The 19,141-nt window shown below is 37.1% G+C and overlaps 1 protein-coding gene across 2 annotated transcripts in view; it reads left to right on the top strand.

The window, feature by feature from the left end:
- The window catches only part of TM2D1 (TM2 domain containing 1), a 51,537-nt gene that overhangs the window by 9,430 nt on the left and 22,966 nt on the right, over window positions 1–19,141 (top strand). For both annotated transcript variants that reach the window (XM_040470434.1, XM_040470435.1), the window contains exons 3-4: window positions 7,297–7,405; window positions 13,080–13,171. In XM_040470434.1, coding sequence (XP_040326368.1) covers window positions 7,297–7,405; window positions 13,080–13,171 — 201 coding nt within the window. The remainder of the gene's footprint in view (window positions 1–7,296; window positions 7,406–13,079; window positions 13,172–19,141) is intronic.

Genomic DNA, 19,141 nt, shown 5'->3' with positions numbered 1-19,141 from the left:
CAGTGTTGTATCAGTTTCAGGTATACAAAAATTGCTGGTGAATCAGCAATTCTACACATTACTCAGTGCTCATCATAAGTATACTCTTAATCCCCTTCACCTATTTCCCCCATCACCCCACTCACTTCCCCTCTCATAAACCCAGTTTGTTCTAAGAGAGTAGATCTTAAAAGTTCTCAACACAAGAAAAAATTCTGTAACTATGTACAGTGATGGATGTTAACTAATTTATTGTAGTGATAATTTTACAATATATAAAAATATCAAATCCTTATGTTATACAACTGGAACTAATATAATGTTGTATGCCAATAATACCTTAATGAAAATAGATAATAAATTTTAAAACTGGGGGAAAAAAAAGTAATGAGTGTTAGCCTAGGACTTAAAGAGTCTTACCTACTTACAAGACTTTTGTCAACTCATTTAACTTCTTTTTTTTTTTTTTTTTGATGGTACAGCCACTTTATTTGTTTATTTTTGAGAGACAGAGGAGTGTGAGTAGGGGAGAGGGGCAGAGGGAGAGAGAAAGAATCTTAAGCAGGCTCCATGCTCAGGATGGAGCCTGACACAGGGGTGGATCCCATGACCACCCTGGGATCATGACCTGAGCCAAAATGAAGAGTTGGAGACTCAACTGACTAAGCCACTCAGGTGCCTCAACTATTTAAATTTTTAGAATCTCAGTTTTCATGTTTGTGAAAGAAAAAAAAGTTATGCCTACTTATAGGATTTTTTAAAATAAGGGTCAGTAAGGCACCTAGCTGGCTCAGTCAGTAGAGCATGCAACTCTGGATCTTGGAGTCATGAGTTTGAGCCCCATGTTGGGTGTAGAGATTACTTAAAAAAAATAACGGTCTAAAGAAATTATCATAAAGTATGTGAAAACAAACTCTAGGGTGGTAGGCTTCTTTTGATTTATTAATTTCATTACACAAAAAATTCCATTAGTGATATAGCCACTTACAGTGTTATATTCATTTCTCGTGTCAGATTCATTCTCTTAGTTTTCTCAATATTGAAGTTCTCTAATTTACTAGAGTGGGGAACCTGATACTTGTTGAACAATTCCTCTAACCAAGTACCATGCTTTATACACCATATGCTTGAGCATTATAAGAGTATTATCCACATTTCACAAGATTTAGTGAGGTTTTGTAACTTGCTCAAAGGAGCAACCTAGTTAAGTGACAGAATTTGTAGTTAAACCCAGATTTCCCTGTCAATTCAAAGACTTCTGATTAAGTCAGTATTGATGTTTCTCTTATTATTTTCTCATGTACTCTATATATTTGGAGCAACAGCTTATCCTTTCTCACTAAAGTACATAATTTTCATCCCTTGAAATAATTCACATACTTCTCTCAAATTTCTAGAAGCACTGTAGCAGTGTGATTTCCTCTTTCCACTGTTGTTAGCTTTCCTAAGGTTCTGAACCTGGAGCATTGGGCATTTTTTCTTATATGTCTCATGTCAAATACAAATCCTTTCTTATAGTAGAAATGATAAAATATCATTGAAAACTAAAATTGCCAGAATACGGGAGTTCAAAAAATAGTATCTAACTGAAAATGGAAAAGTATGATTTCTTACTATTTAATATTTTTATGAGGCATTTTTACAACTCACCTATAAATGTTTGATCTTTTAAAATGTACAGGAAACTGTCATTGCTAAAAACAGTGCATTAGGGAAGGTGTATTGGACAATAACCCCAACTGGAATCATAATTACAGTGTTTTGCATTGCAACTATCTCTTTAAGACCTGACTTTAGATAGTCTGCAGGAAAATCTCACAAGGCTGTATGTAAGACAAGAAAGTGACAGCTTCAAACTGAGCAAGTAAGGGCAAGGTAATACATTTAGAGGAAAATTATCCAAAATTTATCAGTAGAATTCTGTTTATGGCACAGCCAATCCAGAACTTACTACTTTGAGGATTTAAAAAAATTTAAAGGCACATTTTGAGGAAAAACTTGTATTTATCGATTCCTTGCAGATCACTTCTTTGTGAAGGTAAAACAGTCCTCTTCAAAGCAAAAAAGTAACTTTTTAAACCAGACATCTCTTTGATTTATATGTCTGATGCCGAAACTCTTGTACATGTACTCCTGGAGGTAGACAGAGCGATCCAAGAGGTAAACAGGTATAATTGTTGAATTAGTTTCCTAGGGCTGTTATAACAGAGTGTTACAGACTAGATGGCCTAAAACAACAGACATTTACTGTCTCGGTTCTGGAGGCTAGAAATCTGAAATCAAGGTGTCAGCAGGGCAGCTTCTCAAACTCTGGGTGGCAAGTTTCCTTCCCTCTTCTGACCTGCTGTGGTGGCTGGCAGTCGTTGGCTTTCCCTGACTTGTAACTGCATAGGTCTGGTCTCTGCCTCTGTCTTCATGTAGCATTCTTCCTGTATGTCTTCATATCATCTTCTCCCTGTGTGTATGTATGCATGTAATTTCCTCTATTTATAAGGACAGCAATCTTCTTAGATTAGGGCCCACCCTAATGACCTTATTTTAATTTGGTTAAATCTGCAGAGATCCTATTTCCAAATAAGGTCACACTCTGAGGTACTAAGGGTTAGTACTTACACATATCTTTTTGCGGGGGACATAATTCAGCCCATAACAGGTATCTTTAAAGGAATTGAATTCCAGAACCTCAAATATTATATGTTTACCTTTCCTAAAATTGATGTAAAATCTCTGAATTTTAAAGAGGAGCTTTTTCATATCTATTCTTTGTTGGATGGATGGCTATTCAACTGCTGTGGTATTTACAAGTGACTCTTAAATACAGAGAACAAACTGAGGGTGGCTGGGGGGGAGGGGAAAATTGGTGATGGGCGTTGAGGAGGGCACTTGTTGGGATGAGTCACTGGGTGTTGTAAGTAAGCCAATTTGACAACAAACTATATTTTAAAAAAAGGACAAAAATGCTGTAGTATTTAGATTCCATTGTAAAGTGCTATAACATTTAAATTTTAATGGCAGTGTTTATAATCTGCCGGAAATTATATTTTTTTCAACCATTTAAGTCCATGATGAAAAACTTTAGGTATCAACTTAAAAATGTGTAAGGGAATATACCTAGTTGTAGAAAGCTACTTAAGGGAGTGTGTGAGCAAAATTTTTTGAAGACCCATTGGTCTAAAGCAGGGTTTCTCAACCTTGGGATTATTGATGTTTCAGATTAGGTAATTCTTTGTTGTGAGGAGCATGTTTTATGCATTGTAGGATGTTTAGGAGCATCCTTGGCCTCTACGCCCTAGGTGCCAGTAGCAGCTCCCCAGAGGTGACAACCAAAAGTGTCTTCAGACATTGGCAAATGTCCCCTGGGGAGCAAAATTGCTCTTGGTCATTGAAATAGAGTATAATGATCTCCTTTCAGTCAGTAATGTAGAATATATATTAGCATTTCAGACATTTGCTCATCTCAATTTTTTTATTTTTTTATTTTTATTTTTTATTTTTTATTTTTTTTTAACGTTTATTTATTTTTGAGACAGAGAGAGACAGAGCATGAACAGGGGAGGGTCAGAAAGGGAGACACAGAATCTGAAGCAGGCTCCAGGCTCAGAGCTATCAGCACAGAGCCCGACGTGGGGCTTAACTCTCAGACCTCGAGATCACGACCTGAGCTGAAGTCGGAAGCTTAACCAACTAGCCACCCAGGTGCCCCCATCTCAATTTTTAAAAAAAAATTTTTTTTTCAACGTTTATTTATTTTTGGGACAGAGAGAGACACAGCATGAACGGGGGAGGGGCAGAGAGAGAGAGGGAGACACAGAATCGGAAACAGGCTCCAGGCTCTGAACCATCAGCCCAGAGCCTGATGCGGGGCTCGAACCCACGGGCCGCGAGATCGTGACCTGGCTGAAGTCGGACGCCCAACCGACTGCGCCACCCAGGCGCCCCTCAATTTTTTTAAAGCCTATTTATTTTGAGAGAGAGAGAGTGTGTGAAGAGAATGGGGGAGGGGCAGAGAGAGAGGGAGACACAGAATCTGAAGCAGGCTCCAGGCTCTGAGCTGGCAGCACAGAGCCCAACACAGGGCTTGAACCCATGAATCGTGAGATCATGACCTGAGCCAAAGTCAAGGGTTGACACTTAACTGACTGAGCCATCCAGGTGCCTCTGCTAATCTCAATTTTGAGATATAGCTCTAGACATGACCTAATATGACAGATTTTCAAGAGATATCACCTAAGGGTATTGATAATAATTTATTCACTAAAGTCAATACATTTTATCCCAGTATCAAGGCATATATCCAAACAGCTATGTATAAATTGTCTGTTAACTTTTGCCCCATCTCTGTAAATTAGAAGTCCTTGCTTATATCTGAAGTCAAGAAACGGCCGTGTGGAAAGCCTCTATGTTTTGTAAAAGTTCTTTTTTTAAAAAAAAAAAATTTATTTATTTATCTTGAGAGAGAGAGAGAGAGAGCAAACAGAGGAGGGGCAGAGAGAGAGGGAAACAGAGGATCCGAGGCAGGCTCTGCACTGTCAGCCCAAAGCGGGGCTCAAACTCGTGAACCATGAGATCATGATCTGAGCTGAAATTGAGAGTCAGATGCTCAACCAACTGAGCCATCCAGGCACCCCTGTTTTGTAAAAGTTCTTACTGAGGACTTTCTCTGTGTTTCCCTTGGATCATGAACCAAACAAACCAAGTTCCCACGGTTGCTCAGAGGTGAATTGGAATGCTTTCTTTCAATTATATCACAAGAGCTCTATAAAGCTTTTTGTCTTAACTGCCAAGAAGCTCTGACCCAAATTTGTGGCCCAATTACAATGTCTTCTCTTTCTTGTTTCCTAGTAAAGTTGACCCTTGAACGGTACAAGGGTTAGGGGAGCTGACCCCTGTGCAATAAAAAATCTGTGACTTTTGATTCCTCCAAAACTTAACTACTAATAGCCTACTGTTGACTGGAAGATTTATCAATAACAGTAGATTAACACACACTTTGTATATTATATTATTCTATACTGATTTCTTACATAAAGTAAGCTAGAGAAAAGACTGTTATTAAAAATATTATAAGGAGGGGTACCTGGGTGGCTCAGTCAGTTAAGTATCCAACTTTGGCTGAGGTCATGATCTTGCAGTTCATGAGTTCAAGCCCCACATCAGCTCCATGGTGACAGCTTGGAGCCTGGAGCCTGCTTCAGATTCTATGTCTCCCTTTCTATCTGCCCCTCCTCTGCTTGTGTTCTCTCTCTCTCTCTTAAGAATAAATAAACATTAAACTACATTTTAATAAAAAAAGAGTATCATAAGGAAAATATATTTTACAGTACTGTATTTATTGAAAACAAAATCCACATATAAATATACCTGTGCAGTTCAAATCAGTGTTTTTCAAGAGTCAGCTGTATATTATTTCTTCACTCTCAACTCTTCCCTTCATTTTATTACTTTTTTTGCTTGTTTAAATGGTTCTCAGTTATACTGAATCTGTGGCTTTTAGTGTAAGACCTTGTTTTGGAAATTTGAATACATTAAATAAATTAAGTTTATGGGTGACAGAGTTTGAACTTTCAATAGCCCAACAAAAGTGTGCAAAGTCATTATACATTTTTTTCTAACGTCATTTTCTCAGTGTACTACTCTGTCCTAAAAAAGGACAATGATTTGTTGGAAATCATAAGATAATTATAATGTAGACAGAAAATGAATACCATTTTCCTCTCATGATAAAACTCTAGGGTCTCTTTTAGACTATTATACAATTCGATTTTCATTTTCTGAAAAAACAAAAGCAAAAACAAAAAGTGTAATTATTGATCCTAAACATAGAGATAAGCAATTACTGAAACTAGCCTAAAAACCTTAGTACCTTTTAATCAGGAATGGTGAAGGTGGAAAAGGCACTAACATTTAGCAAATAACTACACTATGCTGTGCTTTGTACTAGGTACTTTATATCATATTTAGTCCCCACAATAGTCGTATGACATAGATGATCTTGGTGCTATTTTTATCTACCAGGAACCCAAGGTTCTGAAAGAGGCAATGCACAGATAGGTTATTCACATCCCAAAGTTCTTGCTCTTTACACAATGAAGCTATAAAGGTTTCAGGACAGTGTCTGCCTAGCACATAGTAAGCTCTGTAAGTATTACTTCCTCTTATTATGTCATCTGGGGTATAAGTAAAGATCAAAAATGTTAAATGCTGAAGTGGTATATTACATCAATTCCTGGAGGGAATAGAGAAACAAATATATTTAAAATAACCCAGGGGGGCACCTACCTGGCTCAGTCCATAGAGCATGCAACTCTTTTATTTTTTAGAGAGAGAGAGACCGCATAAGCAGGGGAGAGCGGCAGAGAGAGAGAGACAGACAGACAGAGAGAGACAGAGAGAATCTCAAGCAGGTTCCATGCTCAGTGCAGAGCTTAACCCGGGGCTCGATCCCATGACCATGGGATCATGACCTGAGCTGAAATCAAGAGTCAGACAAGAGTCAAGAGCCTGGGGGCTCAGTCAGTTAAGCATCCAACTTCAGCTCAGGTCATGACCTCATTTTTTGTGGGTTTAAGCCCTGCATCGGGCTCTGTGTTGGCAGCTCAGATCCTGGACCCTGCTTCAGATTCTATTGTCTTCCTCTCTGTCTCTCCCCTGCTTGCACTCTGTCTCTCTCTCTTTCAAAAATAAAAAAAATAAATAAATAAAGAGTCAGACACTTAGCCAACTGAGCCACCAAGCGCCTCAGAGCATGCAACTCTTGATCTTGGGGTTATGAATTCAAGCCCCACATTGGGCATAGAGATTACTTAATAAACAAATTAATTTTTAAAAATAGAATAAATAATCTATTTAGAATAAATGAAAATAATCTAAGTTTATGAAAACTGTCTTCTGCAAGAGTTGATATAAACTGGAAATACAAAATCAGATCATATTAAATTTAATGAATTACCCAATGAGTTACTAACAAAAATTTGAGAAGTATTCTTTACTCTACAGATAAAGTAAAGGGCAATAATACTGTGCAATTCTTGTCACCTTTGTCAGAGGTGAGAGATTAAAGTAGATGGGTCATGCATCTAACCCGATGTGACAATTCTTACATGTTTGTGTTAAGACCACTGTATCATATTATCCTTTATCTTGTATATATACATTTAGATATTCCTATCTAAAGTCTCATGTCAGATCTTATATTGGGATGTGGTTTGTTATAATTTTATATTTTCTTGTGTTTTTTTGCTAGTCTTAAGCATAATTACATACCTTTCCTGCAGAGAAAAACACAGTGGTTTTTTGCTTTTTTTTCCTGCCTTTTAGTTCCTTGTTTTCCAGCACCCAACATAACTTGTAAGGATTTCAGTGGCAATGAAACACATTTTACTGGGAACGAAGTTGGTTTTCTCAAGCCTATATCTTGCCGAAATGTGTAAGTCCATTACTGAAGCTAAATGTTCAGATTACTTGCCTGTGTTGTATCTTGACTGCATGGTGTAAAGAGATAAAGAGCAATTTGTGGGGAAAATCCAACACTAATATAACTTTTATGTCTATGTCAGAAAACCTCTATTTTAAGTGTATTTTGTTATATAAATACAATTGACCACCAAGTAAAGCATAGTAGTTCACCATGTGGAATAAATAAAGACTGTGAATAGCCTCATGCCATGTTATTTCGGTCAGTTTATGCCACTAAATGAGTTATGAAAAATTCTGTTTTTAAAATTTGGGGGGTTTCTAGAGTGCAAATAAGGGATCGTGTACCTGTAATAGTAAAAGAATGTTAATTATCAATCATTTGCATTTCAAGGGCATTTTGAAATTTTGTTTCATTCTTGGTAATAGGTATGGATGAGGAATGGTTAAACAGCATTCAAAAGTTTGGGACATTAAGACGAATGGCTTTTATTTTGTTAAGAGTGTTCTTTATTTGTTTTTAAAAATTTCTTTAAATGTTTTTATTTTTGAGAGAGAGAGAGAAAGACAGCACAAGTGGCTGGTGGGGGGTGGGGAGTGCAGAGAAGGAGAGAGACACAGAATCCAAATCAGGCTTCAGGCTCTGAGGTGTCAGCACAGAGCCTGATGTGGGGCTTGACTGCATGAGTCATGAAATCATGACCTGAGCTAAAGTCGGATGCTTAACCGACTGAGCCACCCAGGCGCCCCGAGTGTTCTTTGTTTAAAGGACTTTTAAGTTTGCCTTTTATTTTTGCTTTGGTAAAGCTAACATTGTATTCTTCTATTTCTGCTTTGTACTAAAAACATGGTTTAGTTTCACCCATTTTTATTTAATTGGTGGCACTATATTTTTACCTTTGAACTGTACATTGTTTTATTTGATGGCACCTATTTGCAGTTGTATCAAGGAATAACCACTGTTATTTCTTTCTTTCCTTTTCTTTCTTTCTTTCTTTCTTGTCTTTCTTTCTTACTGTTTGGCTATTTCTACCAGTTCTATTAGAATTCCTAGAAATTATAGTAGAGTCTTATTTTTGACCCTACTTCACTGAGTTAATGAGGGGCTTTAGATTCTATCTTGCCGTGTAATCCTAAGTGAATCACTTAAACTTTTTTGGGTTTAAAGAATGCTCATTAGTAAGGTAAAAATTGCTAAAAGGATTTACTTCACAAGTACTTAGATATGGTTTAGCCAAGTTTTGAATTTATAGATTGATATTTCTACCATAAAAAATCCAAATGACAATTTATTAAGCGTTGGTCCAAGATATCATAGATTATAGTATAACAACTAAGAAAATCATCTATTGAGAACAGTTAACCACTCAGGTTGGACATGGAAGTTTATTTATATTACCTGTTATGGTAACACCACAATGGTCTGTTAATCAATTTCCAAATTAATTCTGATTTCTTTTCAGTGTCTCTGGGTAGATTAGGCTCAGTGCAACTGAGCTATACTAGTCATGCTTACAAAACAGTGATGTCAGTGATAAGAAGAAATGTAATTATCAAGGAAACCAGATACTCGCAAGTATACTGGCCAACTTATTCCCCTCCTATAGTAAAATCTGCAGTTCCAAAATAGAATTCACTTAATGAGCATTGAATCAGAACAAGGGGAGTTAAATTGATGGGTAATTTTAATGATAAGTCACAAAATTAAGATCAACTCATAAGTCATTTTTCTATATCAGGATATTCAGTACATGCCTACCAAAGATCCAGCTCCTGGTCAGCTACTGAATGCTCAGTGACAAATTCTTACTCATTGAGTGTTCCTTTTCCAGTTTACATATTTTCCTTCTACTCCTGTTACTCCTGTATATAATATTGATAGTTGATTAAAACTCCTATCTTAATATTGCAGATACAGTCATTCTATAATGTATTCTCCAGCAACTAAAGTCTAGCAACCATGTCTGATTGATTACCAAGCCACACACCTATTTATACTGGCCAGTTATTTTAGCTGGAGCAGGCTAACTGCTGTAACAGATGTCTTTAGAATTTCAGTGGCTTAACGCAATAAAAGTTATTTCCCATTTACATCATGGTCCAAATGGTGTTGGCTTGGAGGTCTGGATGAGGTAAGGGGAGTGATTGTTGTTCTATGCAGCCATGCCGGAGCCTTGCTCCTTTCATCTTGTGGCTTTGCTTCCTCTAGTCCTCACAGTCCTTTCCATTCAGCCAGCAAGGGGGAAAGAGGAAAAGCAACCCCGTGTAGGAGTATTTTATGGGCCAGATCTAGAAATGGCACACATCACTTGTGTCCTCATTACACTGGGCAAAACTCAGTTATGACTGCACTTAAGTTCAAGGTGGGCTAGAATATATAGCTTAGCTATACATCTGTGAGCATAAGAGCAGTGTTTCAGTGAACAATTAGACAATGTCTGCTACACCACCCATTTTCAGATTATTCTTTAGGATGGTTTAATATATAGATCATTGTATTTCCAATTTCATTCCCCTTTCCAGCCAAGCTTTTTGAAAGGTATGTTCCTACAATGCTTCCCTGTTATGAGTTTTTCTGTCTAATGTAAAGACAGTTTTTCTAAGTTTTTGGCCATGCTGAAATTTGCTGCTATATCAAATAGATCTTTATGATCCATATCTTAATCTTTCTACAGCATTTGGCATTCCCTTCTCTTAAAATATTTTCTTTCCTTGACTTTTGTATAAAGCACTCTTCTATTCCCTTTGATTCCTCTTCTTTTTTCTATAAATCTTGATATCCCCAAGATTATATCCTTGGTCCTATTCTCTTTGTCATTCATTCCCCTCTTTGGCTTCTCTCACCATCTTTATGTGTATTAAAGTCCCAAACTGAATCTATCATCTTTTCCTTCAGATCATTTCCTCCTTTGTCTTAGTGTATGGCCCATGCTCTACTCAGTTTCTTAAGCTGAAACTTTGGAGTCATTCTTGACTTCTCCTTTTCCCTCATTTCCCACATTGAGCACGGTTACTTCTACCTTAGTATTTCCCAATTTTGTTTACATTACTCTTCTAGTGCTACTGCCTAGTAGGTTATGGCTTGAGTTTCTTAAAAGCCGACTAATTTATTTCTCTACTTCTGGTCTGGTGCCCCATTCCAATGTAGATAGGACAACCACTGCCCTCAGCATAAAATCTGACATCGTTGTAAGAACAGGATCTTTGGGCCATCTATCATCCTCCATCTTCCCCAAAATGTCCTAATTGTGAGTGAAATGCAAAAAATATAGGATTGTAAGCAGATGGACATAATCAGATTTGATATTAAAGTGATAACTCCAGCTACTTCTCTGTTTATTTCTTTTTTGCAGCAAATCTCCTTCAAAGAGTTGTCTAATACTCCTGTACTTCAATTTTTTTCGTTCCAGGCTTTCTTAAGCCTGCTTTGTTTGGTCTTTTTCCTCTACCACATCACCAAAATTGTCCTTGCTGAGGTCACTAATGAACTTCTCTTGACTAAATTTGGTGGTAAATTCTCAGCCGTTACTTATGTGACCCATCAGTCACATTTGGCACAATTATCACTCTGTTCTCCTTAATACATAGTACTATCTTCGCTTGACTTCCAAGATATCACACTCTTCTAGTTTAACTTCTTCCTCAATGTTAGCTCTTTCTCAGTCTCCTTTCCAGCTTTTTCTCTTCTTGGTCTCTTAATATTGGAGTATATCAGGGCCCATTCTGTGAATCTTTTTTTTTTTTTTTTTCGTCTATCTTTTCTTACATGGCAATATCCTGGTTTTATTTTTTTTTTAATTTTTTTTCAACGTTTATTTATTTTTGGGACAGAGAGAGACAGAGCATGAACGGGGGAGGGGCAGAGAGAGAGGGAGACACAGAATCTGAAACAGGCTCCAGGCTCTGAGCCATCAGCCCAGAGCCCGACACGGGGCTCGAACCCATGGACCGCGAGATCGTGAGGCAATATCCTGGTTTTAAATACTTGGTATATGCTTGTAACTCCCTAATTTATATCTCCAGCTCAGACTTCTCTCTCTAACTCTAGACTTGTAAATCTGACTGTCTTTTGGACAACTCAACTTGGATGTCTGAGAAACATCTCAAACTCACATGCCCAACAATGAAATCCTGAACATCCTTCCAAGGTGTAGTCTACCCTCAGCCTTACTCAACTCAGTTAATGCTTGTTTTATCCCTCTAGTTACTTAGGACAAAATCTTTAGCTTTATTCTTACTCCTTTCTTCTTTCATAACCCAAATTGAATACATCAGGAAATCCGGATATTGTACTTCAGAATATATCCAAAATCTGATCACTTCTCAGTGTTTCTTTTGCTATTACTCCAGGTCAAGCCACTATTAATTTTGATCTGGATTACAGCAAGAGCCTTCAGAGCCCTTTGTCTCTGTGGTAGTTGGAATTTGTTCAGCAAATTCATCCCTCTCAATCACTATTAACTGGGCAATGTATACTTTCCACTCTATTGATTTGGGGCTTGACCCTGTGATTGTATTTGGCCTGTGTAATGCTAGCCAGTATGAAACAAGCAGAGTCTTAAATGTGCTTGTGAGTTTTCGCTTTCGTCTTGAACCTTGGTGACATGCTCTGAAGAGAACTTGCCCCAGGTAAATGCTATACCTTCAGCCTGGGTCCTAGAAAAACTTAAGAGGAACTAATTTGAACTGATTTGAACTAGCCTGGATTTAAACTGAGCCAAACTTTAGCCTGAAGCAACATCTCCTGGCTGAACCCACTCTACATCAGCTGAACCACAGCCAGCTGCAGTCTACAAGTATGAGAACAATTCCTTGTTGTAAGCCACAGAGATTTAGGGTGGTTTGTTATACAATGTTATTGTGACAGTAACTCACAAGTACTCCCCTACAGTCAGTTTTCAGCACAGCAGCTAGAGTAATTATTGTAAAATCAAAATCAGATCATACCACATGTTTACTTAACATGCTATAGTAGCTTCCCATATCTTTCAAAGTAAAAACCAAAGTCTTTACAATGGTATTCAGGGCCATACATGATTTGCCGTTTTTGCCCCTTGTTATCCCTCTGACCTCAGCTCCTACTCTTCTGTTCTCTAATTCTGTTCCTACTATACTAATTCTGTTCCTACTATACTGGCCTCCTTTATAGTCTTCAAAACATGTCAGGTATGCTGTCCTTGCCACAGTGGTTACTTTTGCCTGGGGCTCTCTTCCCTTCCAGGTGTGGTGTGGCTCACTAACTCACTGACTTCCCTCGGGTCTTTGTGCATATGCCCCCTTCTCAATGACGCCTACTCTTATTACCCTGTTTATATCTTATATCACCCTTGTCTGTTTCCCTGGCATTCTGAATTCCCTAAATGCCCTGCTCCACTTCTTTTTTCCATAGCATTTATGACTTTCTAACATAGTATATGGTTTACTTTTAAAATACATTTATTTTTACTGCTTGCTGCCTGTAGATTGAAAGCTCTTTAGGGGCAAGGATCTTTGTTTCTTTTGTTTGTTAGTATATCCCAATAGCCCAGCATAATGCCTGGCATGCAGTAACCACCCAAAAGGCATTAAGTAAATGAATGAATGGATGAACAAATTAACAAATAAGTATTAATTAATAGTTTTACTTCCTGAAATGTCTACATGTTGAGAATGCATGTATATAACACTCAGGTTCTAATTTTGTACAGAAATGGCTATTCATACAAAGTGGCAGTTGCACTATCTCTTTTTCTTGGATGGTTGGGAGCCGATCGGTTTTACCTTGGATACCCTGCCTTGGGTGAGTATGTTTCATAAAAAAAAAAAAAAAATCCTTGTGAAACCTGTACGGTAGGTAAATGTACCTATTCTTATAGATTAAATCTCTGCATACTATTAATAGTTACAACTTCCAACTAACCGGAGTTGAATAGTTAATGTTCTTCTGTGAATATAGAGCTAGCTCTACAATTCAGCTTGGGTAAGAAATATTGACCTCTCCTGTATTTTCATCTTTTTGAAAACACACAACATAGTATAGGTACTTCCTGTAATTGCTAGTAGTGGGCAACATGGTAGACATTTAATAAATCTTTTATGAGTAAATGCATATCCCTTCTATCCCTCTAAAGATATTTGCCTTCTACCTGAACCTCTGTCAGTGTTCCCTTGAGAATAGAAACTACTTCTTTTCAGGAGACGTTGGGATTGCAACTCCAGCTACCGGCATGAGCTGGTGTAGAACCTGACTTTTAGTACCCTTAGCATCCCCCTTATATGTTCCTTATAGCCGTAATCTTCGCATTTACCCTAGTTACTAATGCTTATGCAAACTGTATACGTTTGATGATAGCTTTTGTTTGAACAATACTTTTATATACCTACCCTTATTTAAACCTTACAGCTCTCAGACTTTATCAACCTCTTTAAATCTTCTTAACCAGGTAGGGAAATTGTCACCAGAGAGGTTAAGGGATTTACTCACTCTAGAGGCCTTGCTTTATTCTGTGACACATTTGTTGTTATCGTCCTTATTTTATGGATAGGGAAATTGTCATGAGATTAAGAGATTTACCCAAGGACGCTCAGCTAGTGACCTGAATTTGAACCTCAATTTTCTGGCCCAAGAGATCATACTTTATTTACTGTAGTACTCTGATTCTTTATTAGCCCTGTACTGAGAAAAATTTAAAGTTTCTGAATGCTCTACTTTCCAGCTAGCAAGGCTAATCTTATTCTTTCCATGTTGCTACCCACCAGAGATCAAAGAGGAATCTTTACTGTGGTGTTAGTGGGAAGTATATTTCTGATAGCCTTACTTGGAACTGGACAAATTTGTCCAGTTAATAGACATTTTTTCAACATTCACTACCTGTTAAGTAAGTGCGTGCTCTGGAAATAATGATGAAGATCACAGTTCTCATTGGCTAAGACCATATAAAATCATATAATCTTCATAGAAGGCCTCAGAGTTGTTAAAATAACAACCCTTTAGCCTAACTTTCTTTTTAGATGATGGATGGACAGATGGATGGACAAAAGGAAGGATGGATAGTTGGACAGAGAAACTAGATTCATAGTGAGAAAGTAAAATGATATGGTGATGGTAAGAATACACCTGAAGCCTTCTGCCTTTATCCTTGTATTTTCTTTGCTTTTTTTTTTTAAATTTATTTATTTTGAGAGAGAGAGGACGAGCTAGAGAGGGGCAGAGAGAGAAGGGGACAGAGGATCTGAAGCAGGCAGTATGCTGACAGCAGAGAGCCTCATGCAGGGCTCGAACTCATGAACTGGGAGGTCATGACCTGAGCCAAAGTTAGGTGCTTAGCTGACTGAGACACCCGGGTGCCCCCTCCTTGTATTTCCTTCTATGTTTTCTTTAAAAAAAAAAAAAAAGTTTTAAATTTTTATTTATTTATTTTTGAGAGAGAGAGAGTACATGTGCAAGCATGAGCAGTGGAGAGGGAGAGAGAGAATCCCAAGCAGACTCCATGTTGTCAACACAGAGCCCAATGTGGGGCAACACAGGGCTCGATCTCACCAACTGTGAGATCATGACCTGAGTTGAAACCAAGAGTCGGACGCTTAACCAACTGAGCCACCCATGTGCCTGTCTTCTATGTTGTCTTTAAGAAAATGAAATTGTATAGGACTACCTGGGTGGTTCAGTCAATTAAGCATCTCTTGGTTTCGGCTCAGGTCATGATCTCACGGTGAGTTCAAGCCCTGCATTGGACTCTGTGCTGACAGCCCAGAGCATGCTTGGGATTCTCTCTTTCCCTCTCTCTCTGGTCCTCCCCCACTCGCTCTCTCTCAAAATAAATAAACTTTCAAAAATAACTTTTTTAAAAAGACAGAATTATATATATATATATATATATATATATATATATTTTGTAAAGATTTCTAACTTTCAGAAAGTTTTTAAAAAGTTAGGAGGGAAGGAGAAACGCTGTTCTTTACAACAGTTTATTCTGTGATGATTTCGAAGTCTATTTTAAATTTTAAATATTTGGCCTAATGAGTGACTTTTTGGTTTTTTGTGATGTGTGTTGGATGAGCTGTCATGTCATATGTGTAAGTTAATGTTTTTTTCTTACTGCAGCACATAATATGTTGGTATGTATATTGTGAATTTTTCTTCCTGCAAAGGAAAATTCTAGGTAAACCTCCGTATAAAGCTCTGTATAGTGAATATTAGTTTCCTGCCAGGAGCTGCCTTTCTCTGGCCACTGCTCTTCCAATCTATTATTAGGTCAGTCAAAGAGAACCTTTCCATTGGAGGCTGAGATTCCATAAACTTGCGGGTGTAATTTTTATTTAACTTGTTTTTGAGAGAGAGAGAGAGAGAGAGTGAGAGAGAGTGAGCAGAGGAGGGGCAGAGAGAAAGGGAGAGAGAATTCTAAGCCAACTTCACACTGTCAGCACAGAGCCTGATGCAGGGCTCCGTCCCACAACCCTGGGATCATGACCTGAGCTGAAATCAAGAGCCAGATGTTCAACCGACTGAGCCACCCAGGCACCCTGCGAGTGTAATTTTTAACATTCGATGTTATGCTTCAGCGTAAAAGGTTTTTTTTAAATCTTTAAATAACTTACTTTATTATCACAACAATTTTTGTGTGCTTATTAGTTCAACAAATATTTTGACTGTTGGCTTAAGATAGAACTTTCTCAAGATTGTTGTCTGTCACTTCTTATTCATCTGCTTTTCAGCTTCTGAGTTTTTGTTGTTATTGTCTTATCTTTTATTTTCTTTATTCTATTGGGTTTTTGGACTTTAAAAATTCCTTACCATCTTTTAGTGGGATCTTGGAGAGGAGCTAAGTGGGCATGTCAAATTCATGGTCTTTAACTGAAAATCCTCTTATCTCTGTAAGCATTCAAACATTTTTATTGTATCTTACTTGCATTTAATCTGTCTTAATGTTAAGGATTTTGATATGTTTTATCAACTAATCTAATCTAATATGTAAAGTAATAATGTTTTTGAATTTTAAAATATTAAATGTTTTTAAATTTTAATTTTTACTAAGAATCCAGGGTTAAAGATTTTGGGTATTTTTGAATTAAATGATTACCATTAAAAAAATTCTTAACTGTATAGTATGTTGACTGACATGAAAATAGTTATAGATAAAGTCTAAAATTATATTTTTCGTATAATCTTATTTAATCTTCATGGTTATAAAAAGCAGTGGTAGCTTTTTCAAATACTTCCTCAATACCATTTATGATCATTGGAATTTTATTTTATTTTATTTTATTTTTTATTTTTTTAATTTAATGTTTATTTATTTGTGAGACACCGAGAGAGACAGAATGTGAGTGGGGGAGGGGCAGACAGAGAGAGAGAAAGACACAGAATCTGAAAAGGCTTCAGGCTCTGACTTGTCAGCACAGAGCCCGACGCGGGGCTCGAACTCACAAGCTGTGAGATTATGACCTGAGCTGAAGTTGGACGCTCAACCGACTGAGCCACCCAGGTGCCCGAATCATTGGAATTTTATAAGACAGAATAAATAATGTAAATCATGCAATATGAAATCTGCTTTTACTAAGTAATTTAGTGTTAAATGTGATACTTCATTATATAAATTTTACCTCAGGAATAGACAAGGGAAATTTGTTGTGGGGGTGAGCTTGAGTAAAATTTCATAAGATCTAAAAATTCATTTAAGGAAAATTTTCAGATATTTCAAATTCCTTTTTAGCTCATGACTAACTTTATGTATAGCTTTATTATCTTTAATTGATTTATTCCTCAGTATACCAGTGCTACATTAGCTGGAAACTTTTTTTTTTTTTTATAATGAAACCTTAGTTTTTATTTTTATTTATTTATTTATTTATTTTTATCTTAGAAAGAGAGAGAGCAGGAGCAGAGAGAGGCAGAGGAAGAGAGAGAGAGAAAATCTTAAGCAGGCTCCATACTCAATTCAGAGCTCGATGCTGGGCCGGGCTTGATCCCACAATCCTGGGATCATAACCTGAGCCAAAATCAAAAATCAGATGCTCAACTGACTGAGCCACCCAGGCACCCTGAAATCTTATTTTTCTAATAACATTCTGTCTTTGTATTCTTAATTGTTTTTAATGTTTATTTATTTTGAGAGAGAGAGGGTGTGAGCAGGGGAGGGACAGAGAGAGGGAGACAGAATTCAAAGCAGGCTCCAGGCTCCAGGCTATCAGCACAGAGCCTGATGCAGGGCTCGAACGCACGGACCGCGAAAACATGACCTGTGCCAAAGTCAGATGCCTAACCAACTGAGCCACCCAGGTGCCCCATCAGTCTTTGTATTCTTAACTGTAACATCTGTCATTTTTTTTTAGGGAATAACTAGCATATTTTGTTTTGCCCATCTGTAGCATTAAACTGTTATGGATTCTCAAAGATAATAGCTCTTTTGAAGCAGTTAACAGGAGAGATACTCTTTTCACAGTGGTATTCCTTTTAAAGTGTAAATGTTTTCTTATTATGAGAATAACAAAGTGTCTTTAAGCCCAAATCTTAAAAATCTTTGCTTAATTATTCCTTTTTTTTTTTTTTTTTTTAATTTGAAGTTACCAGTCTGGACTAGTATATAATATCCACAGATCATAGGACAAATAAAGGGATTTGTAGGTTAGATTGTTCTAAGATTTGAGAACTCTCTTTTATAGGTACAGACACAAAAAGAATAATGATAGCTAATTACCAAATCATTATAGAACACCTGTGGTTTGGCAAATAGCAACTTCAATACGAAATAATCTGCATTCTGTAAAACAGTTATGCAGAGAGCAGTGTTTGCAAGACTCAACCCGTAGTAAAAGAAAAAATACCAAAAATGTTCTTTTTTTAAAAAAAAATTTTTTTTTAACGTTTATTTATTTTTTTGGGACAGAGAGAGACAGAGCATGAACGGGGGAGGGGCAGAGAGAGAGGGAGACACAGAATCAGAAACAGGCTCCAGGCTCTGAGCCATCAGCCCAGAGCCCGACGCGGGGCTCGAACTCACGGACCGCGAGATCGTGACCTGGCTGAAGTCGGACGCTTAACCGACTGCGCCACCCAGGCGCCCCCCAAAAATGTTCTTAAATACTCAAAATTAATTTCTGTTCTTTTTATTTTATAACCAAATCCTTTTATTGCATTCATGTTTTTAAAATATAATATTTGGGTTACTCAAGTATAAATAAAATACACTCAACATGAGTTTTATTAATATAATCTGTCAGCATAATCTTTTTGAAAGAATATAATGGTAATGGTTCAGGATAAAAATGGATCCTTCTTGATTAGAAACACTTTTATTTGGAATTTTAAAATAGTTTTTAAAATCTAAAATTGATACTCCTTTTGACAATAAGAAAGTAGTAAATAAGGTCTGCACAAAGAGACCTAACACTTTTTTTATTTGGGGGAAAAAAGGCAATCAAGTTTTGGTAGTTCACAGATACCTCACTTTTAAAAAAACTGGTATTATGCTCAAAATAATGAAATCTACAAGAGTAATGGTTTGTATTGATTTTGATAACTGCTGTTTAGAATATATGCTACTTTGTGTTCTGATCAGCGTTTGGTTGCAAATAAGATAATTTACTATTGATATAGTTTGTTCCTTCAGTAATCACATTGACTAGGCATGGGAATGACACAGCACTGATTTCCAGTTGCTCACGAAAGGATAGGAGAAGACAGATAAATAAGAATATATAATAAGTCATACCATGGGCTATGTGCTATGCTGAAAGTTCAGGGCAGGGCTGGGAGCATCTAGGAATAGTA

This window comes from Herpailurus yagouaroundi, unplaced genomic scaffold (genome assembly GCF_014898765.1).
Source record: "Herpailurus yagouaroundi ecotype Mexico unplaced genomic scaffold, PumYag 77, whole genome shotgun sequence".
NCBI classification, from domain to species: Eukaryota; Metazoa; Chordata; class Mammalia; order Carnivora; family Felidae; genus Herpailurus; species Herpailurus yagouaroundi.
This window is presented reverse-complemented; position numbering and strand designations above follow the sequence as displayed.